The following is a 27277-nucleotide window of genomic DNA, read 5'->3' as shown; positions in this document are numbered from 1 at the left end:
GCCTCCGCCACACTTTACGGCCCCGCACGCCACTTTTGCCGCAAACGCTCCTGCTGCTGCCGCCGCTGCCCCAGGCTGCTGCCGGTGAAGTGAGGTGAGGTGAGGTCAGGTGAGGTGTGGTGTAGGGCCAGTAGCGCTGGCGACAGGGTAGAGGTGGAGAGCCGGGCCGTCGAGGGCCGGCGCGGGTGGTGAGTCACCTGCTGCTTTGTTTCTTAAGCTCCGGTCCGGTCTGCGCTGCCGCAGGGAGGCCGCCCCGGCCCGGCGAGCCGAGCCAATGCTGGATCTGGAGGTAGTGCCCGAGCGCTCTCTGGGAAACGAGCAATGGGAATTCGCGCTGGGTGAGTGTAAGGTCTTCCCCCACGACCCTTCTCGCTGATCCTTACTTCTTTCCCTGCCCTTCCCACCTCTGAGCTCTGCCCCTTACTCCCCTGCGCCCGCGGCTCCTTGACTCTTTGGGACTCCAGTCACTAGATGCCGGCCCCGACCTGGCAGCCTATCGTTCTGCCGGGCCCTGACGCCCTTGCATCATGCCTCGGCGGGGCCCCTCCCGGGGCAGTGCTACGATAATAACAACAATGGCTGACACGCCCCGAACATTTACCCAGGGCCTGACCCTGTTCTCCGGTGCATGATTATATCAGGTTGCCACCGGGGAGGCCTAAGATTGTTATTTCTTTACCCATTTTACAGACCAAATAGCTAAGAAGTGACTGACACCCTTAAATACCGCCCAAGTAGTTCATCTCCCTTTGCTTTTCTGGGCCTTGTGTAGCCTCTCCAGAAGGAGAAACCTAGGCACCGTTCCCATCGCCAAATACTGGGGAGCTGGTCAAGGGAACTGAGGAGAGTTTTTGTGTGTTAAAGCAACTTCTGACTAGCTTCCTTCTTGTTTTTAATGTGGTCGATGGGTGGTGTAATCCTAAACCCAGACTTTAGCAGAGAGAGTGAAAGGTTGAATGAAATAGAAGTTTGGGTAAAGTAACATTTGGTTTGTAAAAACGCAGGTTGGGCATTTTGTGAGATTTGGCCCGTGTTTTCCCCTTTTCCTCAATGTCGCTCCCTTTCTGTGTACAAGTATTTGCATTCAGTAACCCCGGAGTGTGTTTACTTTTATGTTCCAGCACTGGGAAGAGGGGTTGGGGAGCAGGTGTTTGTGCTGTTTGTTTGTGCAGGCCTAGACTTTTGTCACACTAATTTGGGCTACTGGACTGAGTCAGCTGCTCCATTGGGCTGTAGTTTATCCTTGAATCTGGAAGACTCCTGTCTATGGAGATAGGGTAGGTGAGAAACTGCAGAACAGATTTGCTGGTAGGATGCTACTGGTGCTCAGTGTCTCTGTGAACTGAACAGCAAGCTACCTCTGGGTTGTAGGAGCCAGTTTTACTGAGAATTTACCTTAACTGGTATGAAACACTTTAGCTTCTTGTGAAGCACCAAGAACCTGATTGAGAGGCTAAGGATATCATTGCCTCCAGGCCCATTTGTTTTGCTGAGGCTGTTTGGCTTCTAGTTAGGAAAGAACCTCCCCTAAACACAGCTTCTCATCCCAGGACTTCACAGGGCAGAGTGAAAACTATGACTATAGCTTCAAACTGTGCTTGATGGTGTGACTAGGTTGTGTATCTACAAGTACAGTCTCTGGGTCAAAAGTAGTATCATTTGAGATTTTCTAAAAATGAGGTGGGAGAGTAAGGTTTCTTCTATCAACTGTTGTTTTGATACTTTAACCCCTACTCCTAAGTTTGCCAGTTTCTAGGAGTCAAGGATTTGGATAGTTCTTTCAGGCTGTCTGAATACCAACCACAAATAGTGAAAAGAGCATTTCTGTATGTTGGGCATAGAACTGAACTTTGAGGGAAAGCTCATACAGGGAATAAGCCTGATGATCATCAGCCTTGATGATTCCTTTTTGGGTCTTGAAAGTCTGCACTTAAGGAGAGTTCCCTGGCGATCTAGTTGTTAGGACTTGGCATTTTCACTGCAGTAGGCTGGGGTTCAGTCGCTGGTTGGGGAACTAAGAGGCTCCAAGCTGTGCAGCATGGCCAAAAAAATCCACGTTTTTGTATTATGTCTGCCTGAGAAATGGTCATTTAACTTCCCTAAGCTTTTTATTAAAAAGTAATTTTCCCTCTTTCTCAGTCTTCTTACCAGCCCTTAACATTTAAGCTGAAATTTAGGCTCATAGGTAGGGATAGTCCTAAGAAGTGAATCTGTGCTTTAGAATTATATTCTTAGGCTAAAGTCACCACAACCCTGTGAGATTACCTATATTTGCCAGGTGAGGCATAGGCTCAGAAAGGTAGAGAGGATAAAAAGAAGCCTAGTAGGGATTTCCTGCTTCTCACTGCTCTGCCCTTCTGAGAATGGGTTCAGCTTAGTCTCCAGGTTTCTTTTCAGCATCTGTGCAAATACAGATGTATCCAATTCTTGCCTTCATCCATCTGGCATCACAGTGAGGAGCTGCATCCAGCTTTTTGGCTTCCTTTCCTGACCTTTGTACTTTTGGGAGATTAGGGAACAACACAGAGATAAGATAAGCCTAGGCAGAGAGGAATCTTTTGCTGGTACCACCCTGGCTTGACCAATGGTGGAGTAAAAGCATTGCAAACTTAAGTGTTTTCATGAGACTTACAGAATGTATTGGTGTGGAGACATGTCTCTAAATTTGTTTTTAAATTAATCTTAAAAAATAGATAACTAATAAAGACCTGCTGTATAGCAGAGGAAATTCTCAATATTCTTTAATGACCTATATGAGAAAAGAATTTTTAAAAGAATGGCTATATATATATATAACTGATTCACTTTACTGTATAACAGAAACCACAACATTTTATATCAACTATACTCCAATAATTTTTTTTTTTAACTCATCGTGAAGATGCCCCAGCTGGGTAAATTTAAAGAATGAGTGGACAGTAGCCTTCTCTGAGATCACCTTGTTCCAGAGAGACTGGGGGCTTACTCTGTTGAAGGCTCATTCTGTGAACTCTGCTTACAGTTATTGAAAATTGAGTAAGAAAAAGTAGTCATGCCCTGAAGAACTTAGTCTAATGGAGGGGAAGGATTACAGAAATAGTTCATTTTATTATTTAAAAAATAGTTTATTTTATGGAAGATACTTGACCTGACCTGAGAATTCAGAGGAGGATTCCTATCAATCTCTAGGAGCCAGGAGCAAGTACTATTCCTAGAGCCAGTGAGCACCAGGAAGGCCCTGTCAGAAGTCTGCTGCCAAATTTCTCATCTAAACTTCCATAGACATAAATCTTCCAGTCAGTTTTTTTTGTTTGTTTTTGTTTTTTTTTTAAAGTGGGAAAGATAGGTGGGGGTGGGGCAGTGGGAGCTGCAAGCAATTTGGTATTGTAATTAGAGCATGATGTACTAGTGGGAGATCAGTTCCCCAGATTCCTTGTTTTTCAGTTACCTTCCTGGGACACTATCAGAGAGACTCTGTTCAGTGCGGAAAAGGATGTCTATTAGTAGTGTGTGTAGGCATGGGTTTAGGAGGAAAATTTGGAGAGATGGGTAAGGAAGAGGAATCTAGAGGTTTCTGGCTTGAGTGTCTGTGTAGATGTTAGAAATACTGAGATCCAGAATACAGAGGAGAGGGCAGAATGAAGAGAAAATTTTAAAGTTGCTTTTTTATCTGTCGGCTTTTTATTCGCCTTTGATTTATACAGAAAACAGATTAAGATGTGAGTCAGAAAAAAAAAAAAAGATGTGAGTCAGAAACTAGGTGGTTGGGTACATGATGGATGCGCAGAAGGAAATACTGCCCGACATGGAGACCTGGGAAAGTCAGAGGAGCAGCAGGAGAGAATGATAGTGATGGAGACAGGATGAGAATTCTCAGAAGGGGAGGGTGGTCACAAGGGCTAGAGGATCTAGGTATTGTACCTGATTGCTTTGTTTCACTCATTCAGAGCTCAGCAGATACATGGGACCACTTACTGTTGTGTTGGGCACCGGTGATTGAGTGCTGAGGATACATCTGTAAGACAGACATTGTCTCTATCAGCAAAGAGACATAAAGGGGAGACTTACAGATAAATAAATGGGATGGGAGGTTTGATTAGATAAGGCAGTCAGGGAAGTGAAGTGTGAGCCGAGACCTGAAGAGTGAGAAGAGCTAGCTATGGGAAGAACATTCCAGCAGAGTCCAGAGTCAATGCAAAAGCCTAAGATGGAAAAGAGCTTGATGTGTGCTGCGAGGCTTGGTGAGAAGTGGAAGGGATGATGGAGATAGACAAGGTCTAGAGTATTCAGGGCTCTTGGGTGAGGGCATATTGTTTGGGTTTTATCCCCCTATAATGGGAAACCATTGGAGGGTTATAAGCAGGCTAATAATGAGTAAGGTGTAGGATTTGTAGACTTTAGAAGACAGAGCATATAGTCCACACCCTTTGGGTGGTTAGGTAACTCTTCAAGCTAGAACAGTTCTCTGGTTTCTTTGCCGTATACACAGTTGGTTCCTTTTAGAGGCCATTTGTAGCTTTCCTTTACTAAGAGCTCTGTGACAACCGGTCATCGCTAGCTGCTTTGTCTCCTCCAGGTGGGTCACTCCTGGATGACTCAGGACCCAAGACTCCAAGGCCAGGAATGTGATGTGGTTAGGTGTGAAATAACTCTCTCACAAGAAACTGGCTTGTGCCATGCGGTCTTCTCTTTCTCAGCACCTGAGATTATCTGTCTTGCCCACATGAATGTTTACCATTCCCCCTGGGAGAGACAGCGTAGATGCTCCTCAATTTCTGGAATGCCAAAGCTGAGGAATGAATGCATCAACTTGTTCATATTCTCAGTGAACATTTAAGTCTACTATGTTCCAGGCCTTGTGCTGGGAAGTACCTTAAGGTCTGGTTTACTCCAGCTTTCTTCAAACTGTAGAATGGGCCATTGAATAAAGGCAGGATCAAATTATCGTTTAAATGTAGATGGGCCACACATTTTTTTAACCTACTGCTTTCTCTGTGAGCTCTTCTCTGCACATCTCTCCTCGAATCAGAGGTAAACTGATCTTGAATGTGAGCCACTGTCCTGGCCCAAGGTCATGTGGTGGTCTCTCTTCCTTTCTCTTGTTACCTAGTCCATAATCCTTCAGTCTCACTAAATAAATGTTTATTCAACAGACACTATGTGGGTCCCCAATGCTGGAGATCCAAAGAATGGCGAATAACAGTGAATAAATAACACAGACACTGTCCTTGCACTCATGAAACTTTGTTTTTGGATTGTTTCTGTGAGTTTCTTCTTGTTTGAAACATAATGCACTCTGTGAAAACATACTTTTTACCGTTCCCCATGAGTCCCTGAGCTTCCCTGGTGGCTCAGATGGTAAAGAATCCACCTGCAGTGTGGGAGACCTGGGTTCAATACCTGGAGGAGGGCATGGCAACCCACTTCAGTGTTCTTGCCTGGAGAATCCCATGGACAGAGAAGCCTGGTGGGCTACGGTCCATAGGGTCACAAAGAGTTGGACACAACTGAGCAACTAAGTACGCGAGTCCCTGGAATTTTTGAGGTGTCGTTGGAATTTCAATTTCTTTTACGCGAGTCCCTGGAATCTTTGAGGTGTCGTTGGAATTTCAATTTCTTAAACTGCAGCAGGGGTGCATATATAAATTTGTTTATAATGGGCCATGAGTTAAAAAATCAAGATTTAGAGGATGTTTGTGGGTTGATAAGTGAGAAGCCAGTGAAATTCTTGGAAAAATAAGTTGATTTTGGTAGACATATGATTCTTCACTTTTTAAATGAGCGCTTACAAATCATGCGCTCCTGCTGACTCAATGAGGAGACAAATATCAGGGAAAGAGGAAGGACTTGCCTTGGTTATACGTAATCATGGCAGAGTGAGAATCAGAATCTTGGTCTCCAGAGTCATGCAGTCAGTGCATTTCTTTCTTCTTTGGTTCCTACTGACTTGGCTTTCTCCAACCCCTTTGCCTGTTTGGGGATCAGCATAGAAGTCCCCATTTCCAGGAAGTCTTTCTATTTACTCCTTCCCCTTATACAATCCAGTTTTTCTCTTAGTGCTTGCTGTTAACTTTATTCTCTAGATCTTACTGCTTATTGGGCTTATTAAACTTTTATTTACTCAGTATGTCCGTAGACCTTAGTGGCCCCCATTCCCACCCCTGGCTTTACTGCAAGGACTAATGCCTAGTACACTGATAGATGTCAGTAAATAGATAGCCCAAGTAACCACACAGGTGTCCTTGCTTTATTTCAGGAATGCCTTTGGCTCAGGCGGTGGCCATTCTTCAGAAGCACTGTCGCATCATAAAAAATGTTCAGGTTCTCTACAGTGAACAGGTGAGTGGTAACTTATTTGTTTACTGAAATAGCATCCCTAATCAGTGGCTCACCTCTGGAGGTTGACGCTCTGGGAGATACTGACTGGCAGGGATTCTTAGGTCAATGTGTTTGAATGGGAGTGTCTTCAACACTTAGTCACTTACCCAGTACATTTTCTTTGATTCTGAAACATTTGTAGTTTTGATCATCTAGTACTGCCAGAAGGAAATGGCAACCCACTCCAGTATTCTTGCCTGGAGAATCCCAGGAATGGGGGAGCCTGGTGGGCTGCTGTCTGTGGGGTCGCACAGCATCAGACACGACTGAAGTAACTTAGCAGTAGCAGTGCTGCCAGAAGTTTAGATGAGCAGTAATAATCAAACTTGTTTTTTTATTATGTTTGACTTACCTACAGGCCCTTAAAAGGAGGGTTTTCAGTGGGAGGTCACTTCAGGGATTGTCTGGTCTTCTAGGGTACTTCCCTTCCACTTTCATGTTTAAAATAGTCTTTTCTGCTTTGTTGATTGCTTTGGTTTGCATTCAGGATTGTTGCAGTGCAGATTTCTAGCTAGCAGACCATCCCAGACTTGAAAAGAAGCAGGTATAGTTCACCCTTTTAATAAGAATGATCTGGTAATATGAAAATTGCTAAACATTGGTTCCAAATTAACGGACATGTTTTACTCTTATTTCTTTTGTCTGACTTGTGGTAATGTTTGTTAAATGTTGTGCCAAGAACTACCCTTATAGTGTAATGTGCGTGCCTACGAAGACCTTTGCAGTTTCCAGAAAGAGTATATTTTAGGTTAGCACTGGTGCAGAACTTTCTGAATACCAGGATTTTTTTATTAATTGGGTTTTATAAGTAAAGTTGGAAACATTTTTATAGACCTTTAGAAATAGGATTCTTCTTAACTCTCTAAAAATACTGCCCCTTTGGATCTCATGGCTCTTCTCGGACACAGACGCGCTGCCTCACGGAACAGCCCTGTGTGTCATAAACCTCGGGGGGTGGTTTTGATCCTACACAGGCTGCAAGATATTCTCAGTGCCTTTTCTGAGACCTTTTAAGTACCAATTTGATGATTTTAGTTCCATTCGTTTCTACTAGTTTCTGATCCTAAAGCAAATGGCAGCTTATTTTTGACGTGAACGTGACTGAGACTTCTATGTGGCTTCCGCATTTGGCTTAGTGTCAGAGTTGAGTGTGTTACCTATACCCAGACATTATATTTTACAGTACCGTGCACCTCTGACAACCTACTGAGGCCCATGTGAAAGGTCCTTCTGAGACAGAGAAGGCTTAATTTCCAAGCAAGTATTTGGAAATTCTTGTGCCAACCACAGGACTTGTGGGAGTGGGCAGAGCCACAGTGCCAAAGTGGTTTCTCTTTAAAGAAAAATGAAGAATGGTGACTTTTCCTCTTTTTTGCAATCAGATCATACCTAACCTAATCTGACTCAGCATTAGACCATGAGGGAATTACTCAGTGACAAGTAGCAGCCATCAAAACAGGGATAATGGGTTTGCTGCTTGAGCTTGTAGCCATCTGTACATTTAGTTCAATCAGAATTAGGCACCCAGGATTAAATACAGTTGAAAGTAGTCTTTAAACTTTTTAACCAATTTTTAAAATGAGGCTTATTTCTTATATCACTATCTTGTCTGTCATTCCAGTCTTTGGGTACAAATAGTTGTTCTGGCATTAGTTAAGCTAATTTCCCCCAATGTCTTCTAAGCAGCTGGAACAACAGGGTTTTAAATCCAGACCTTGGTTCAGATCCATGCTTTCCCCATTTCTTGGTTGTACAGCTGTGGCAAGTTAATAACCAGTCTGGTTCTCCAGATGGTTTCCTTATAATAGAATAATCTTTTTATGAGGATCAAGAGGAAATGGCCTCTCAGAGCTCTGATATGGTGCTTTTTAATTGTGCATCCTATCCTCGTTGCCCTCCTTCGCTTCTTTTCCCATTTGTCTCTTTGCTTCATCATTTGACCCCATTAAACATTTCAGAAATATCTTGTTTCCAGCAGATCACACCTTGGAAATTAAATGTGCATGTCAAGTAGATCCCATCTGAGAGGGAAGAGATGTTAACAACTAACAGAGACAGCTTTATTGAACTGGAAGGACCTCCTTAAACACCACATAGCACATGTGATTTTGGTTCTGTAGATAAAGTACTAACAAAATATTGATTGTGAGGATGATTTGCTTGCTTTTGAATACTGCTTAGTTATGTCCTAAATTGTAGCAATGCCAAGGGAAAAACGATCAGATCTTGGAAATGTGTAACGAAATTCAGATACTCCAAACAAAGGTCTTTAAAGATGCTGAAATATTGCTTCATCCTGTTTACCTCCATGGAATAGCCCTCTCAGAAAGAGAGGGAGAATAAGTGACCTAAGACGAGGTTCATTATTCCATTATCTTACTTGAGTCCTATTGGTTTTAGAAAAACATTCATAGAGACCTACTGGAAAATTACAACATTCTTTCTTCTGGTGTTTGCCAGGCATGGTGGAGCCACCTGGGCCTACTATCTTGTGAAGATCAGTGGGGTGGAGGGGAGTGGACAGTATGAACTAATCTCAGAAGGCTCTTTCTAGAGAATTTTTCCAGTGAGGCCCATACCAGCAGGGGCACCTGGCCTTCTAGCCTATATCTCTATCTCTGACAGACACCACCTTCAATCATTGGGCCCACCTTAAGAAGCTCTATAAAGAGAGAAACTTCTCTAAATCTTTTTGACAGCTATGTGCCAGTTTTAAGAAAGGACAGGGTTTTGAATGGTGGTGTTTTTCTTCTGCTGGGCAGCATGGTTCAGGGCAATGGAGAGTCTTCAGACTTTGAATTGATTGCTTTGCAGCAGAAGCAGGCAGGTGGGACAGACTCCAGGAAAGAATATTATATGCTGAGTGCTGTGCTTGATGCTTTCTGATCTACTGTCTCTGTCCTCATTACAACCCTGGAGGTGTAGGGATGATGGTATTCCCATGAAAAAACAGAAAAGTATAGAGAAACACTTAAGGTCACCAGTTCACCAAGTCTCAGGGCCAGCTCTATCCATTGCTCTGCTGCTGCTCCCCTCCCCCCGAGGACTCAGAAGGGGCAAATATAGAAATGACTCCTTAGATCTCGGACTTGGATTTTACAGAAAGAGGCACATGCGACATGGGATGGTGTGGGGAGGGAGGGAGGAGTGAGAGTGTCATCTCGTACATAATCAGATCACAAGGCACTTCTTTGTCCCAGAATGTGACGCAAAAGAGTCAAAGAATAAAATGTGTTTCCTTTGAGTGGTACAAACAGCCTGAGAGTGAAGGGACATAGGTTCAGCTAACAATGCACTGACCATTACTTGCTGAATTTGGGTCCTGGTGAGGCCTTTTATAAGGCTTGTATTTCTCATCAACTACTCTGTAGCTTTGACAGCAGTAAATAAACCCATGCTACAAATATGGACTCTGGACCTGTGAAAGAAAATGGCCTATATACCCACATAATTTTGACTTTTCTCCCAGGTAATAACTCAAAGCCTGGAAAAGAGGCTCTTTTCAACCAACATTTTGAAGCAACAGCTGCGGACTGGAAGTAGAGGACACTGAATTCACAAACCAGTTTCTTCTGGCTTGTAAACCTGTCAGCTGTCTGCACTTAGATACTCCCTGTGCACTGCATTTATGTTGTAAGGTTTCAAATTCAGCTAGTGCTGATGAATATACTTAGTTGTTCAGAGTGTGTATTTATTTATCATTTTGTTTTTTGTAGTCTCCTCTAAGCCATGACCTCATCCTTAACCTGACTCAGGACGGGATCAAACTACTGTTTGATGCTTTCAATCAGAGACTTAAGGTAACTATAAATGACAACTGAAGTTTCATGTCAGGCTGATTAATGTGTGCAATTGTGGAATGTTTCCGAAACTCCTGAGTGGGAGTAGGCTTGTGGTTCAGAGACAGCCACAATATAGGAGACTGAAGCTGTGCCTGTCCTCCTAAAGGGAGAACCTGGGGGTAGATTGGGATGGTTGGAAAGAGGCTGGGAGGGACTTCAGTTCCAGGCTCCAGAGGTGAAGGGGAAAGAGTATTGAAGATACGGAGAACATGCTGTAGGGAGCAGGCTTTTCTGTGTTGAATCGAAAAATGAGAGGAGGTAAGTATTTGTCATAGATTATCCTAAGTCTTTAAAATGGGGCCTGACTGCAGAGTAGAACTGGAAGGCTTCAGTCAGATTTTTGTATCTTATTGTTTTACTTCATTCTTGAGTCAAACAATAAGACTTGGAAGATGAAAAATGGAACCTTTCCTCCTAAAATGCTGAGGGCTTGGACCTTAACACCACCATCACCAAGTTGATTCTTAAATCCCTTTAAAGAAATCAAACAACTTGCTGGTATGTCTTAATTGGCATTCAAGTACAGTTTACTAGCACCAATTTCAGACCAGGATGTTTTTAATGTGCTATTTACAAATGCCTGGACATGATAGGTTAGTCATGTAACATCCGACTCATGCCTTAGAGTCACAAGGTTGAATGTGGCTCAGGGCAGTGGCATGCCAGGGCTGTCGTCCTGGTTAGCTTATGGAGCTGCTTTTCCAAAGGCTTGGGTACTTCCTACTTCTCACCATCCCCTCTCAAGTGAGCTGCTGAGTTCAGAGAACACATGGAAAAATAACCTGTATATGGAATAATAATTCTTCATTTATGCTGCCTTTTCAAAAAGGAGAGTTTGATGTGAACACTCTTATCCCCACAGCACCCTTGCCTCTCTGTATAGGCTCAGTCAACCTGGCCTACTGACCAGAAGCCCCACACTGAGAAAGGGTAGAAGCTGGTCTTCAATGTGGCTTCATCACAGATTGGGGGAAATTAATCTGGAAACACCTTTACAAAGAGCCATTTGTCTTTAACTTGGTAAATCCACTGTAGGAAACTAAACCCAGAAAGATTAATGGGGAGGGTAATATTGCCAGGTATTTATAGCAGGGCTTTTGATAGTAATGAAAAGCCGGAAGTAATCTAAATGGGCAACAGTGGGGGGTAGATAGGCAGCCTATGGCAGAATTTCAGCATGGTGAGGAAATATATTTAGTAAGCACTTAGTACCTGTTGGAGAAGGAAATGGCAACCCACTCCAGTACTCTTGCCTGGAAAATCCCATGGGAGAAGCCTGGTAGGCTACAGTCCATGGGGTCACAAAGAGTTGGACACAACTGAGCGACTTTACTTACTTACTTACTTACTTACTTACTTAGTACCTGTTAGTCATGTGGCTGAGTGCTTCCCATGCATTTCCTAATTTAATCCTCACAAGCCTGTAAGTGGTAGGCTTACTAGTGAGACAACAGGGGGACAGAAGATAAGCAGTCTACCTGACACCAGGCTTTTAACTCTGTATTACCAGAGCATAGCGACTGGCTCCTAGGAATAGAAATGGCTTAGGTTCTGTTGATGAATGTGGGAAATAAATGGGATAAAAGTGTGTGAGTATACTATGCAGAAATGCAAGGAATTCAAAGTACCATTGAGTGGGAAAAGAGAGAGAGTAGAACCATCTCTCTCCCTTCTGTGAGTCCCTATGAAGGGAGGGCTGGAGCCCTGCCTGAGAGCATGGAAACTGAGGAAGCAGTCCCTCAGGCACCGTTGATGGGCACCAGGTCTGACCTGACCCGTCTGCCCCACCATACAAGGGCTTCAGAAGTCACCTCTCCCCACTGCTGTCCCCTGCAGTTCCCCCATCCTCTCACTCCCTCCCTGTGAGAGAGCCCTGTGGAATGAAGCTTCATAAGTCACAATCTCGTCTTAAGTCATAAGTCACAATCAATTTCTGATCTTGCCTGCTGCCATAACTTCTCCTCTGGGAAATCAAGGTCTTTTCCAGCCCAGAGGGTGGAAAACCATGGCTTTCAGATTTCCCCAGCTACCTGTCCCTATGGTCCAGCAAGCATCTGTGGGCGAAAATCTGCTTGTTGATTCTGGCAAGGGACCCAGAGTGCTGACCATCTTGGAGTCCTTCACATCACAAGTGCCATAGTGTCACAGGAAGAATATTCTGAAGGCCCACAGGCTGAGTGATGGGCCACCCTTGGGGGATCATTGGTCAGCCATAGTGGTAGCAATCAGAGGGGCAGAGTGCTACTCCTGCTGCACAAGCAGAGGTTCTGGCTGAGGGTCGAGGCCTCTGGCAGCCTGGGACCCTGGCCTCAGTAAAATGGCACACCCGTTTAGCATAATATACTGCCATGCCCCAGCTTCCTGAAGATACTATTATGAATCACAACTATTCCCCTGCCCTTGCACGACCTCCCTCAGCACCTTTTTTCATGTTTCTGAGCTTCATATTACCCTTAGCTGGCTTCATCCCAGGCAGACTCCTGACATGTGTTGTGTACCCTTCTGTGCACACTAATGAGCCAGACTAAAAGGGGCCTAACTCAGTGGGACAGTGAATGGCCTATACTGGTAGTGTAGGAAAGAGTAGACGGAAATGCTCCAACAGCCCAGGAGAGGCAGTGATTCTTAGCAGCATGTAGGATCAGTATAGCTGCACTTTATAGTTAAGAAGCACCCAACTTGTAGTTTTCCAAGCCAGGGACAGGTCTGACCACAAGTGAACTGTCTGTTATGTCTCTGTTCCTGTGACAGTGCCAGGTGCCCCGTCACCCAATGTCCACAGTCCTTCCCAGAATGAAGCCCTGGTTGTCAGGGCAAACAGATTGAACCAGCTCTGCTTGTGCTTCTGCAGTGGAGGCCAAATCTCCCAGCTGGGGAAAGCAGATGGTTTGCCCATCCTCAATCAGCTATGCTACTGGCTAGACGTCTAGCCTTTGATGCCATGGACATCAAAGACATCAGATGCAGATTACTAGTGCATTACTAGATGCATCACTAGTGGCTGGATGTTCAATCCCTTTTCCTTTGTTTCCTCCCTGAGTTCTTGGCATTTCATCAGACTGCACCCTTAGAAACTTCACAAGGGTCCTGAGGTTCTCTAGGTTGGACCAGATTCTCTTCATTAGGGATGTAACAGTATTGTCACACTGGACCTAGGCTAATAAAATGACTTGTTTTCTAATAAGATAGATCCCCCTATCTTTCTTTTTTTTTTTTTTTTTTTGTAAACCACAATATTTTGAAACTGTTTTTGAAAGTGACTTGATTTGGGTTTTTATAATGCAATAAAGTATAGCATGAAAGAAAAGGGGCTCAATATTCCCCTTACAGGTTACAACCTTCACAAGCTGCTTGAATTTGTTTTTGTGGAGGGTTTCACTGTCCTGTCGCATGGTATGTGCACTCTTATGTGTGATCCAGCTGTAGACTAGATACAAAAACTTGACCCAGAGCATCCACAGACCTCTGTTGAACCATCCTCTACAGAGAGGGGGAAGGTGACTTTATGCCATGTGTGGTATGGGTTTTTCTTCCAGATTTAAAAATAAAAGCAAACAAAATGTGTAGTGCTTCAGGAGAATTTCAGCTAGTGATTTTTTTTTCCTCACTGCTCTATAAATGTCTTCTAATTAACCTTTTTCAACTGCCGAGCTCCAATAGATCTTAAACATTTGCTTTTTGTTTTTAGGTGATTGAAGTATATGACTTGACTAAAGTAAAGTTAAAATATTGGTAAGTTTTCTCCCGGTTTGTGTCTTAGGCTTGGCACATATGGGCTGATTTCTATCCTCAACAGTTCTGGGATTACAGCCGGGTGCCATGATTCCCTCAGGCAGCCTCCAAGTCTACTCCATTTCTTGGGGAAGAGAAGGAAAGGTCATTCACAACACACTGTAAATGAAACACTTCCCATTTGGGTCAGTTTCCTTAATCCCACCACAAAGCAGGACCTCAGTCTGTGACTGTCCCCTGGGTCATAGCTGCCCTTCCCTGCACAGCTTCTTTTGGCACCTTTTTATGTTTTCATGACCAACAAAGGTGGGACAAACCAGATATAGCTGATTCTGAGGCCTATGCTAAAGAGAATGCCAAAACGATCACTGTTTGTGGGGGTGGGGGGAAGGGGGCAAAATCTGCTTTTTAGAATGAAAATGGAAATAGCCTGTATGGTGCACAAATATTTCAGCCCCCATATGGTAAGTTGCTGTGCTGGCATCTAGAATATTCTGTTCAGTAAGCTTCCTTAACAAGCTTCCCTTTTCAAGGATATCAAAGGGATCTGTTCCTGGGTTGTTTCAAGCAGTATCTGCCAATAGAGAAGTGGATAAACCAGATGCATAATAGCACTGACCCCCTGCAGATTCTGGTTATCTTTTAGTCTTGGGGCCTTCCGTACCTCACGGTTTGGCTTCTCTTTACCCTCTTAAGAGTCACTGGTGGGTAAGCGAGGGGTCAAGAGTCAGGCTGCCCTGGGTTTGAGTTATGGCTTCTTCATTTCATTACTCTGCGAAATTGGGCAAGTCACTTAACCTCTTTGAGCTTGTTTTTTCATCAGAGAAGTGAAAGCATAAATCTGGCTGCTGAGTTAGGAAAACTACATGAGATAATGCTGATAAAGCATACAGCACAGTGCCTGGTTAAAAACAGAGGTGCTCTAGATGCTAACTATTATATACAGAGTAGATAAACAGCAAAGTCCTACTGTATAGCTTGGGAAACTATTTTCAATATCCTGTAATAAACCATAGTGGAAAGAATGTGAAGAAGAATATATATATACATATATATATAATTGAATCACTTTGCTGTACAGCAGAAATTAACACAATATTGTAAATCAACTATACTTAATAAAATTTTTAAAATGCAGAGGTGTTCCATAATGATACTCATTTTTTAAAAAAAAATATTCTTAACCTTTAAGCATTCTCCTTAAAGTTAGAAATGACTTATCTTCATGCTCATCATCTGAAATCACATGCTCCTCTTTGCTCCCAAGCCCACCCCCTCCCAGGTATTTTTCCTTTGCTTGGGATCATTCCTCCCCATCCACTTACCCATTCACCCAGTTGATGAGTGCTGGTTCTTCTGCTTGTTAGGAAAACAAGCTGCCTTGCTCAGCTGTATCCTACATTTAAAATGTTCATCCCCTTTTTAAGAAAGTTCCTTTTCAAGACAAACTACTCTGGGAAAACACATTAACAATGTCTATTTCTATGATTATTCTTCTCCAAGTCCAAATGCTATGGGGCTGAGGCTGAATTTACTTCCTTCTGAACTGGGCCTGGTCACCATAGATGTCTTGGGAGGTCCTAGAAGGCTAACCCTTTGTATCAGCCTCAGGAGAATTGACTATTTCTGACCTCATTAATTGTCTCTTGCTTAAAAGCTCTATAGTTAAACCTTTATTTTGATATAATTATAGACTCAACCCCCATGTATTTTAAGAATAACTCTTCCAGCCACCATCTCTAATGACCTGTGAGTGCATCCTACAAGCCTGGTATTAAAAAGCATCTTTGTTTTTCAGTGGCGTGCATTTTAATTCTCAAGCCATAGCTCCCACCATTGAGCAGATTGACCAGTCTTTCGGTGCAACCCATCCTGGAGGTAAGCCCAGCCCATCTGATTCCTCTGGTCGTCTGTAGCAGCCAATAGTAATAAATCTGGCAAGTGGTGCCATGCCAGCCCCAACCTCAAAGCTCCTATCAGATTTGGGGGCTGGTACTTGAGTGTGAAGGAAAGCTCTCCCCCATTGTTTTCAGCCTAGTAAGTCAGTTCAGAAATGAGACACAATGAAAGTGTTGCCAGTCATTACTCCCTGTCAGGCTGGTCTGTGCTCACAGCTTCGGATGCCATTCAACCTTGTCATTTTCTTCTCCCCACTCCCACAGTGTACAACTCTGCTGAGCAGCTCTTCCACCTCAACTTCAGAGGATTGTCTTTCTCTTTTCAGCTAGATTCCTGGACCGAGGCTCCCAAATATGAGGTTAGCCTTTTTCTTTCCCTGATATTTATTGCCCAGTGCCCGGATGATAGGGGGCAGAAGACAGTACCATTGGAGGAGGCTGGATAGGTACCCTTCCTTTGGTTCCCTTAATCTCTGAGGTCTTCAGAGGCCCCTTGGGTGTACAGTGGGTGAAGCTGACAGAACAAAGCCCAGACTGGCATTCTCAGGAGGAGGGCGCTTCCAACTGAAGTGAGGTCGAGCTTGCTCTTCAGAGGGAAATCCATGTCGTGTGCTATAAAACTCCAAATCACCACAGTTTTTCTCAATGGCCTAGAATTTGAGAGAATTCATTCTTCGACAGTGGCATCCTTAGTGTTATGAAATGGTAGTTTTTTGTAAGTTTTACATTTTATTAAAGAAGGCATTTCTGCATGTTCTCCCTGATGAAGGAAAGGAAAACAGTAAAATTAAAGATGAACTTGCATGGTTGAGTGAATTTATTGACCTGGAGACAGATCAGACTGTGCTTTCACCTGTCCAGTTCTTTTTTTTTTTTTTAATACCTTGATAAATAAAACGAGCAGATTTCAAAGTTTCTCAGAAACCATTCCACACTGCAGGTAACAATACCCAGTGAGAAAATGGATACAGAAAATTTGTACCAAATAAGGCAGTACCAGTAGTACAGTTGTGTCTGAAACTGAGATATTCCTTTTCTAAATTCCCTACTTTTGTGACCTGGCCAGTTCTCCAAAACCATGAGTATTGGGAAAATGCCAGGGCCTGCAGTGTGCTTTTAGTAAAACATTTATCCTGTGTTTGCAGCCCAATTTTGCCCATGGCCTGGCTTCTCTTCAGATACCCCACGGAGCAACTGTGAAACGAATGTATATCTACAGTGGGAACAGCCTACAGGATACCAAGTATGTGTGGGGGAGCACAGGCTTCATGCTAAGGCCACGGGCTCCCTGGGAGGGAGGACAAAGTCTCTGCTCACTCTGTGCCTGCCCCCAGGGCTCCCATGATGCCCTTGAGCTGTTTCCTGGGCAATGTGTATGCTGAGAGTGTGGATGTTCTCCGGGATGGAACTGGACCCTCAGGTTTACGACTCCGCCTCCTTGCCGCAGGTCAGTTACTGGCTTTGGGGTGGTGGGTTCTCCATTATAGCCTTGTCAAGATGGTCTAAAATCCCACGTCCTTAGGGATAGTTGGTAGAAAACAAATGGTGCTAACGTTTATGGTTAGAAGTTTTCATTTGTTTGTGAAGGAATAAGACATAGTTTTATTTTGAGCAGCCCTTATAAATGACAGTAAAACTGTTTCCCTCGACATGTACATCAGCCTCTGTGTACTTAGGTGGTTTTGCAGTGGTGCCCGGGTCTTAGAGGTATATTTTATAGGCTCAGTGTTGCATGTTCTCTCATTTTCCACCCTTTGTGCTCATTTCTCAGAGTAGACTGGCAAGAGGGACTTGTTGAATTGTGATTTGGCCATACCCTGCTCAGTTTTGCTGATTACAAACAAAAAGAATTGCTGCCTTCAGTAGCCAGTCTCTCTAAAATCCACACCTCATCCTGTGATTTTCTTGTGTGGACAGTCTCAGCTCCTTCAAACTTTGGATTATGCTTAGGGGTACAGAGATCGTCCAGTGTGGAGTTTGCCTCCATAAAGATGACCTGGGGACTGTGAGATCCATGAAGGGACCTGTGCCTTCATGGAGCTCATAGTCTAGCCAGCCTTTGTTTGTAAGCTGGGATCTTCCCTCAGTCTCTGGGGCATCAGTTCTCAACTGCTAAGAATCTGGCAAATAAATTGTAAACTCACTCCCCTGAACAATTAGACAGTTCAAAACCTCCAGGTTAGAAATTTCTTAAAATGTGGTTTTCTAGCCATGGCAGAACACCAGCTACTTAAAGGAGCATTGTGCTTGTACTGTAGTTTTCGAAAAAATTGAGATGTGGCGTCTCAAAAAAGAAGATGAGGTCTTCTCAGGAGGCTTGCTGCTTGAAGCAATGGGGTAGTCAAGGGTAGTATAAGACACCAGGTGACAGCAAGAGGAGCCTGTTGAGAGTAGGAGGTCTCAGCCGGTTCTGACCACCACCCTGACAGGACAGTCCCAGCAGTCACATCACACTGCCTACAAAACACCTTAAGTCAAGACCTCACTGAGTTATTATCCCACCCAGTACTCATTGAGAGTTCCTGTGGAGTGTGGCTACAGTGATGCCATTCAACTGTCTTGATCGCCACAGTAATGTATAGGAGGACTCACTCAAGGGAATCAGAAACTAAAGTAGTCTCCTTGAGAAACTAAGGGTGCCTTTACTTGAGGAGACTTCAGATAGAGTCAGACAAGAGAGGAGACTCACCTGTGAAGGGTGCCTCCCGCACAGCCCTGTGTGGGCATTCACAAGGATCTGGTACTCGCAGACTTTGGGCACACCATCTAGCTTGACAGGACTTTCAGTGGTTTCCATAGGTCACCCAGGCTTACCTAAGTGCAGGATTTATACACAGAACTTAATGTGAACTATGCTTCTTTCCCCTGATTTACACACAGCTTTGTGTGTGTGTGTGTGGAGTGGGATTTGAAACAGCTTTTATTGTACAAGAAAGAGCTTTGTCAGCTGTAAAGCCCTATGCAGAGTAAGGTGATAGTGGTGATTATCATGGTACCAGAAATTATTCCTCCTCAAATTCTTAGCTTCCTTTTATAATTTTGGGCAAAACACTGTGTCTTCCCATCCACAGAATGAGGGAAATTTTACCGTTGGTACGTTCATTGCTATTCCACAACCACTTTGTGTGTGTGGTGGTGGTGGGGGGGGGGGGGGGAGGTATTTAACCAGAATCATTTTTTAAATGTATTAGACAAACTCAGAGTTTAAAGATTATTCCCAAAGAAGAAACCTTTGACAAATCAGGTTTTCCGTTTTCACCCACTTTCCTGGTTTGTCTCTTTGAGTGTTAGTGTCTGTAGAGTCAGGGAGTAAGTTAGTGGGTGCTTAACTCTTGGCTCTTTTATAGAGTGACCTTCCTGTCCAGTCTCAGGTTGGAGGTTACCATTGAGAAGTACTTCTTATCGTAAATCCTCTATCTTGTTGAGAACCGGAAAGTGGCAGGAGATAATGGCACCTATTTGTATATTTCCATAGCACCTGTGCTGCTGTTTGTTGTATGGCAGTTGTGTGATGGTCTGATTAGAATCTTTATACCATGAGCTCCAACGTAGGCAGAGACTGCACCTGTTTTTCTCAACGTTGTTCCCTCAGCATCTAGCAGAGTGTCCTAGCCCAGGGTGTCAATGACTAAATATTTGGTGAGTCAGTGAGTGACATCTCCAGAGCTCCATGTTACTTTTGTGGGATTGAGTGAGCCTCTGGCATTGTTTTGAGTAGATAGTGATCTCCTGTAGTATCTCAAGTCCTGGTGACCTGGTGTTTCTCCTTACATGCAGTCTTGCCCCTCAGCCAAACCTGATAATGAAGCATGCAGCCACTGGCCTCTCTGGAGCTCCAGACCCTGGGCTGCAGGGTTCCAGGCCCTGACTGGGAACCTGACCACCTCTACTTGTTCTCTGCAGGTTGTGGACCTGGCCTGCTAGCAGATGCCAAGATGCGGGTATTTGAACGCTCAGTGTATTTTGGTGATTCTTGTCAGGATGTTCTTAGCATGCTTGGCTCTCCACACAAGGTCTTCTACAAGTCAGAAGATAAGGTAGGGGAAATGTGTTTATAAAGTGAATAGGCAATCTCTCTCTTTTTATTTAATCAACTTGAACTTAATAGTGAATAAATATAAGCTGCTGTTTTCCCAGAGAACCTGTTCTATTAAAGCTAATGGAAAAAAAGTAAAAAACTGATGGAGAAGTAAATTGAAAGCTCTCTTCTGACCCTTGTTGGTCAGATTGTCCTGCCTTTCCTTGGAGACCAGGGCCCAGTCTGTAGTCAACCAAAGCTGTCTGGGTTGTCTTAGCACCAGCGTCGGGGACTCCCACACTCTTGCTTACCCAACAGATAACTGTCACACAAGAAACACAACTCGTAGACTCATTTCATCCAAGACCTATATTAATGGATTGGATTTTAATTCACTGTTATTTTTTCCCCAACAGATGAAGATTCATTCTCCTTCCCCTCATAAGCAAGTTCCATCCAAGTGCAATGACTACTTTTTTAACTACTTCACTCTCGGAGTGGTAAGCTGTGATTCCTTAGAGAAGTGTTTGATTTCCCTGGGAGTGTGCAGTGTGCTGGGCAGACCTGTGTGTACACTTGCAGCTTTAACTGTGCTGGCCTCTGGAAGCCAGAAGGATCTGGCTGGTCCTGGCTTTCAGAACAACCAGGTGCCTTGAGCCCCTTGATGGTCAAGGGGGTCCTGAATCTTCTCATTAGCTTTTAAGGCAAAATCTGTGCTCAGTTACATTTTTTAATCTGGTGCTTTTTGTCAGGGAAGATCTCTCTGACCATGTTTGAGTTCCCAAACAGTGGGAGCGGTAGCCCTGTGTCCCTGTGGGGCCTACTGGTACAAGGTTTGGAATGAGGAGGCCTGAGATGGTTGGAATGTGTGTGTCGTCCCATCATGCTAGGCCTCACCTGTCCCCTTGGTTGTTGTTTGGGTCAGAGCTGTTCCCCAAGGGCATCCCCATTGTGTAGTGGGTGTCTTTGAGTAGGACATGCCCTCGAAAGCCCCCTGCCCGCCTCAGTAACTTTACCCACTTGAGCACCCTTGTTTTCTATCCCAGGACATTCTCTTTGATGCGAATACACACAAAGTGAAGAAGTTTGTCCTACATACCAATTACCCTGGACATTATAATTTTAATATGTGAGTATACCCGCACCTACCCCTCCAGGAAAGAGAGCTTGTGGCCTTGGATGTTTGCTAATTCATGAAAAGTAAACGATTTCCTGAGTGTTTTCTGTTCCTGGTATAGTGTCCATTACCTTTTATCTCTCCATTTATACCCATTTTACAAATAGAGAAATGGATTCAGAAAGCTTGGCCTCTTATCCGAGGTGACAGGGTCTTCAGAGCCCCCTGGCTGTGCCCTTTCTGGTTTGACTCTAGGGCCCAAATCTGGCCTGTCCAAGGCTTTGAGCAGGTGTGCTTGATCTTGTTTTTCCTGGGGTGCGGAGTTGAGATGTGGGGGTGGTCAGGTCTCCCAACGGGTCCCACCTTTACCCATCTCCCTTCTCTCTCTAGTTATCACCGCTGTGAGTTCAAGATCCCCCTAACCGTAAAGAGAGGTGAGTGGTCAGTGTCCTCAGGGTAAGGAAAGGGTTTTAGAGTCAGTCTCCCATGCATCGAAGAGATGATGATCCAAGCAGAGAGGGTGGCAGTGGTTGGATGTGTGGACTCTTTGCCCACCTGCTTCTGCCCAGAGCCTCAGCTCCTCTGGGTTGGGCTCTTGGTTCTGGGAGCCACGTGGTTCTTGGTCCGTAGTCTCCTGGAAGCCCTTAAGGTCTTATCCTGTGCCTGTGGGATTGGCGGTTTCCAAACTTGAATCCTAGTGTATAGGGCGGTGAGGGCTGGGGTCTCAGGTGGGCTGAGCCATCTACTTGAGCAGATGTGGAACTGAATCCAGGCCAGGCCCGCTACCAACCATGCTGTGTTCTCTTTTCAGAAAACACAGAGGGTCAGACAGAAACATGCACAACCTACAGCAAGGTGAGCTCCTGTTTTTCCCACCTGACACAGCCTGAATATGGGGAGGCCACAAGCCTACCAGCAGTCTGGTGCCTGCATCCTTTGGGCCAGCCTTTGGTCACAGTGGGGTCGGGTCCCTGCTAATCCCCTGTCACCCTTATCCCTCTTGTAGTGGGATAACATCCAGGAGCTCCTGGGACACCCTGTGGAGAAGCCTGTGGTCCTGCACAGGTGAGTGGGGGGTTGCTTTCTGATCGCCGCACCCAGCTCCTCACCGCCCAGAAGGACTGGGAACCCTAGCGGTGGGTATGGCTTAAAACCAGCAGGAATTTCTGATGTTGCCACACGCTTCCTGCCCAAGCCTTGTGAGTTACAACTCGGCCAACAGTTCTGCACATTTACTTGGAACTGGAGGGGCTGCCCCTGGGATAGCTCCCCCCTCCAGGTATAGGGACCTTTCACCTCCAGTTACTCAGAGAGGGAGGCAGTTTGGCTGGCTGTCCACATCACACCTGCTGCCTGCTTTGGCTCACAGCCCAGCACCTGGTTGCCCTCCTGTCTGAGGCTCCATCTCCCTGCTGACTGTACACCCCAGTCCAGCTGCATAATACCCTTCTGTGCCAGCGCGGCTGCACAGGATTTGGTGCCCAAGTGAGATCCATCACTGTGCCTTGGCCCTCAAGAGCCCATGTGGGACACACACTCAGAGCCCTGAGGACTGGCTAACAGCCCCTACCCCAGAAGGAACTGAATGCCCCACCTGGCCTAGGTCTCTTGTCTGCCCCTCTAATTCTGGCTTCCTCGGCCTCAGGTCCTCGTCCCCAAACAACACCAACCCTTTTGGCTCCACGTTCTGCTTTGGTCTTCAGCGGATGATCTTTGAGGTAAGCCCTGGGGGTTGAGTGGCTGGTGATCATGGCAAGGACAGGCAAGTGATGGGGAAGAGATTGGGGAGGGCCTGAAGGCCCTACAGGGCAGGCTCATCCAACAAGATGAGGGGAAATGGGGAGCCCACATTTATACTTGAAAACATGAGCACAATAGCAAAGGGAACTGCAGGGAAAGTGGGGCTGTGTCCGGGGGCGTTGGGAGATGGTCTTTAAATGCCACATGAATGAATGTGCGGTGGGCCGAGTGGCTCTTGAGGCCCCACTGGCTGGGAGAAGAATGGGCTGCCCCTGCTTTCCCATCTGGTTGCCATACCTTTAGCAGACTCTTAGCAGTTCCAGAAGGGCTGGACAGATGGGTATGGTAAAGTTTATGTGTCCTGGAGGAACAGGTAGACACAGGCAGAGATGACACCTAGCACGAGCTGGGGGATGTTGAGGGGTCATTCCAGCCCCATGTGCAAGTGTGTTGCACACACAGGCGCTGCCTCAAGTGCCTTCTCTTCTGTCACAGCCCAGGACTGATCCCACTGGGGGTTTTGTGGGAGTTTTGCTGTGCTTACATCCCTTCGACTCCTCCCCATCAACTCACTGTCCTCTTCTTACGCCAGGTCATGCAGAACAACCACATTGCCTCGGTGACCCTCTATGGCCCCCCCAGACCTGGTGCCCACCTGAGAACTGTGGAGCTCCCCTAGGAACGTCATGACCCTTGCCCCTCTGCCCTGTGGAACTGTGCATTGCATCCTGTTCAGTGGGTTTTCTTGGACATCTTGCCAGTGTGGAAGGGCTGTTGTGGTATTTTGAGGTGGGGCTCAGGCTGGGCAATCTGCCATGGGGTGAGAGGCCCAGATATTCCTCAGTCCATTCTCAGCCTGCTGGTGCCAACAGGGGACACAGACTGCAAAGAGAAGCACAACTCTGAGCCTTGATACCTAGAGCCGGGAGCTCTCAACTAACATGTGAGGGGACAGGGTTCTGTCTCCCTGTCCCACACATTGGGAAAACTTGGGACTTTTCTATAGCTGAGAACACAGGCACCCAGACAAGGACACGGTCCTGCCTTTGGCCCAACATTGCCACGTGACCTTTAAGGCAAGCAGGTAGCATGTCCATTGTACTTGGTTGCGACTTTTGCACTACATCCACTTTAGTTACTTGATGAGCTGGCTGTGGCCAAGGTGGCCCACCTGCCCTTCCCTGTTTCTTTCTTGCATGTGCTCCCTGCCAGACCCAGTAGGCACACCCAAGTGGTTGAAACACAACTTTCTACCATCAAGGTACGTGCCCAGGCCTGACTCCACCCATCTTGGAGCAAGCCTTCAAGGTCGCCTGACCCCCTGCTCTGCCCCAACGTGGCTGGTGGGGCTGCATGTTTCCATTCTGTTTGCCTCTTTTATTTAATGCCAAAGTTTTAGCCAAAGACATCTTCCTCCTTTTTTGTGTGTTTCAGCATTCTGTTCTGCACTGTGGGCTTGGCTCTCCTGCCCTGACTCTGGGCAGTGTCCCCTGGCCGGGCCCTTTCACACGGCTCAAGGCCTCTGGGACTCGTGGAGGGCTGGGCTGCTCCCTCTTTGTGGGACTTGCTAAGGAAAGAAGCATATGTGCTTTAAAAATATTAATCCTTTTGAAAAGAATTGAGAAGAGAAATGTATAATTTTATCCCATTTTTAATATTTTGGTCTAGCAACTTGTGATACATAGATGACAATTTTGTGAGGTTTTTCAAATGTGTGTACAGATTTTTGTAAATACGACTCTTTTGTAATTAATTGATGTACAGCCTCATCCTGTATAGTTTAACAATGAATGTGCGGGGGACCAGCCCCGGGCTCCTGTGTGACGTTCCCATGACTTCGTGACTGATTGGTGTCTTCCTGTGTGGACAGTGGCCTGGCCAGAGACCCCCACACATCCCACTGTGGGGCAGCCAGGACTCTCCCCATCCTCCTAGAATGGGGGAATCTTCCTCATGCCCTACCCTACCCCTCCTCCAATAAAGACATGCCCTCAGCAACAGCTCCCCATGTGCTGTTGCTGGGATGTTTGTACTAAAATAAGCCTGGAGGCATTGGTGTGTTTTTTGTTTGTTTGTTTTTGAGAAAGGGGGTGGTTGAAGAAGATGGGGAATTTTCGAGCTGGCATCATCTTAGAAGAGGTTCCTTGGCTCCTCCGAAGGGGGCAGCACAGACTCCAGTGGGTTGCACAGGTGCACAGCTGCATGGGTGCAGGCTCTCCCGGGGGTAGCTGGAGGTGGGGGGAGACCTCAGGTAGGACGGTGTGCCGAGTCCCTGTGTGCCTCCATCCCAGGTGTTCCCCCTACTCCAGGGCTCAGGGGGAGCTGGGCCAGGAAAGCAGATCTAAAGACCTAGGCAGAGCTAAGACTCCAATTTGCAAACTGGAGGGGCAGATAGGATGCAAAACACCTACTTTCAGATTGAGTTGTGGCAGAATGGCTGCCAGTTCCATGAGGACTAAGGCCAGGCCCTTACCCCTCCCTGTGGGGTCCAGACTTGAGAAAGACCTGCATTTGTTGGCATGACTCTAGGGGTTCTAAACTAAGGAGCATGGTCAGACAGCATGAGTCTCTGCCGCCACCCCTCCCCCCATACTTACACTCACACATCCCTGCTAGGAGGACCAAGCATGTTCACCTGCTTGGCAAAGAGCCTGGTTCTCCACCACCTCAGCCCTGGCTATCTGTGTCACCATTAGATTGGTTCCAGATCACCGCCCAGTAGAGAGGGTCAGCAGGAGCCAAGCTCAGTCTTCATTCCCTGGGCCTTCTGAAGGCAGACACCTGGATACCCCTTTCTGGGGAAGAAACACATACACAGCACTTAACCCGCCTGGGAAATCTACCTTTCAAGCTACTTCCCACTTATATCCTGGGTCTGAATGAGGGGGGCTTAGAGCTGTGACAGGAGGCTAGGGGCCCCACTGGAAAGGGCCAGCAGGAACAGGCCATGGACGCGCACAGGCTGGCCCGTTCGGCCCGTGTAGCAGGTGCCACATAAGCCAGATGTCAGCAGCCGAGAGCCCGTGCACTACAACCAGCTCACGGTAAAAACAGGGATCGAAGGTGTGGAGGTGCGGTGCGGCTGAAGGTCGAGGGATGCCAAAAGTGCGGAAAGCAGGATGAGGCTCAGGCGTGAGGCGCAGGCGCTGTAGACACATGCCCAGAAAGACGTCGTCGATGGGGAAAAGCTCAACCTGCGCGCAGGCACCGGCCAGGCGGCGCAGTGTGGCCCCCGAGAGCACGAAGCCGCCGCCGCCTGCGTAGGCCGGGTAGGCTGGCAGGCCGTACACAGCCTCGGGGATGTAGTACTTGCTGGCCCGCACGCGGATTGGCCGCGCCTGCACGATCACGTCACCTGCAAGCAGGTCCTGCGCCGGATCCCTTGGCGCCAGGAACTCCAGCAGGTTTCCCACGTGAACGAACACGTCGGCGTCGCCTTTAAAAACGAAGCGCACATCGGGGCAGTAGGCGGAAGCCCAGGCCAGAAAGTGGATCTCCTTGAGCGTTAGGTTGAAGAAAGTGTCGTCGAAGGCCCAGAGCAGGATGTCCGCGTACGCGCGGCTCTCGGCACGCAGCAGGGCGCTCCAGTGCGTTTGAGTGCCCGCCTCCGCCTCACCCCCCACTGTGCCTGTGCCCCTGGGTATGCCCAGCAAGAATACCCTGCGCACTAGCGCCCCCTGCACGCGCCCCTCAGCACCCCACGTCTGGCGCACGGCCTGGCGCCGCTCGAAGTCCGCCGCCACGGACTTGACGGCGATGAGCAGGTCGGGTCCGCGGGGGAACGCGTCATTTCCTTGGCACTTGTGCGGCTGATTAATGAGGAGAGGGAAGCGCCGCTGGTCCTTGGCGCGCAGATAGCGGCGGAAGTCAAAGGGTCCCGTGGGCGTGGGCGGCTCTGGCGTATCCCCTTCGTAGGCCGGAGGGGCTGCACCCGTGTCCGGGGCCTGAAATACACGGAGCCCTGGAGTGGGCCCCGGCGCCGCCCTCCCTTGTGCTCGCGGCGAGCTCGTCGTCGGGGCCGTGCTTTCGTGCTGCGCGTAGAGCAGGAGGCCGAGGGTGGCGCCGAGGAGCAGCGTGAGCAACGCTTCTCGGCGTAGGCGCAGCCTCCGCCTCATGTCAGCCTGGCCGGCGCTCGCGCCTCCTGCGGAGAGACTCAGTCAGGGGCTCGCGACGTGGAAGCTAACAGCCGGCGGGGGCTCCCGCCCGGGGCTCCCGGAGGGGAGGCCGCGGGAGGCCACAGGCCAGGGGTCTCCGGCTACTGGTCGTTCACCCCCCTCCAGGGTCCTTCTATTTTGGACCCTAACTCCCCCCACTGGGATGGACACCCTGAAAAGACAAGAGGTTCCTCCTGTTAGCCGGCTGCCACCCTCTCAGCTCCTGCCCAGGACGGTGCCCCAGAGCCGGGGACGAGAGACGCGGAACCTCGGCCCCACCCCCTTCCCGCGCTGAGGCCGAATCCCTTCCACCCATCCCTACCCACCACGGCGGTCCTTGGGATCCTGACACACCTTCGGCCCTTGGGAGTGGCGCGGCCCCGGATGCCAGGGCCTCCGGGGCTCAGCGCAGGGTCCCA

The 27277-nt window shown here is 47.1% G+C and overlaps 2 protein-coding genes across 5 annotated transcripts; one reads left to right on the top strand and one right to left on the bottom strand.

The window, feature by feature from the left end:
* PHAF1 (phagophore assembly factor 1) lies at nt 1–24745 on the top strand. 4 transcript variants are annotated; one of them, XM_020884912.2, is made up of 17 exons: nt 1–94; nt 218–338; nt 6236–6318; nt 10074–10157; nt 13888–13931; nt 15730–15809; nt 16094–16188; nt 16975–17072; nt 17164–17276; nt 19733–19866; nt 20264–20347; nt 20894–20976; nt 21355–21398; nt 21776–21819; nt 21971–22029; nt 22610–22682; nt 23297–24745. In XM_020884912.2, the coding sequence occupies exons 2-17, from the start codon at nt 275–277 to the stop codon at nt 23381–23383; spliced, it is 1269 nt and encodes a 422-aa protein (XP_020740571.1). In that variant the 5' UTR covers nt 1–94; nt 218–274; the 3' UTR covers nt 23384–24745. The 4 variants fall into 4 exon arrangements, with proteins under 4 accessions (XP_020740571.1, XP_070307288.1, XP_070307287.1 ...); XM_070451187.1 differs by having other exon boundaries at nt 13–99; XM_070451186.1 differs by having other exon boundaries at nt 45–109.
* B3GNT9 (UDP-GlcNAc:betaGal beta-1,3-N-acetylglucosaminyltransferase 9) lies at nt 24340–27269 on the bottom strand. Its single transcript, XM_020884913.2, has 2 exons — nt 27185–27269; nt 24340–26845 (listed from the first exon to the last, which is right to left on the bottom strand). Exon 2 carries the CDS (start codon nt 26817–26819, stop codon nt 25614–25616), a length of 1206 nt encoding a protein of 401 aa, XP_020740572.2. The 5' UTR covers nt 26820–26845; nt 27185–27269; the 3' UTR covers nt 24340–25613.
* Between the last annotated feature and the right edge of the window lie 8 nt (nt 27270–27277).

Source organism: Odocoileus virginianus, chromosome 20 (genome assembly GCF_023699985.2).
Source record: "Odocoileus virginianus isolate 20LAN1187 ecotype Illinois chromosome 20, Ovbor_1.2, whole genome shotgun sequence".
Taxonomy (NCBI): Eukaryota; Metazoa; Chordata; class Mammalia; order Artiodactyla; family Cervidae; genus Odocoileus; species Odocoileus virginianus.
This window is presented reverse-complemented; position numbering and strand designations above follow the sequence as displayed.

Coding starts and splice junctions, on each gene's coding strand:
- PHAF1 (XM_020884912.2), top strand. CDS start 275: ATGCTGGATCTGGAGGTAGTGCCCGAGCGCTCTCTGGGAAACGAGCAA. Junction 16,189..16,974: donor CCGAGGCTCCCAAATATGAG/GTTAGCCTTTTT, acceptor CTGTGTTTGCAG/CCCAATTTTGCCCATGGCCT. Junction 21,399..21,775: donor CCCCCTAACCGTAAAGAGAG/GTGAGTGGTCAG, acceptor TTCTCTTTTCAG/AAAACACAGAGGGTCAGACA.
- B3GNT9 (XM_020884913.2), bottom strand. CDS start 26,819: ATGAGGCGGAGGCTGCGCCTACGCCGAGAAGCGTTGCTCACGCTGCTC.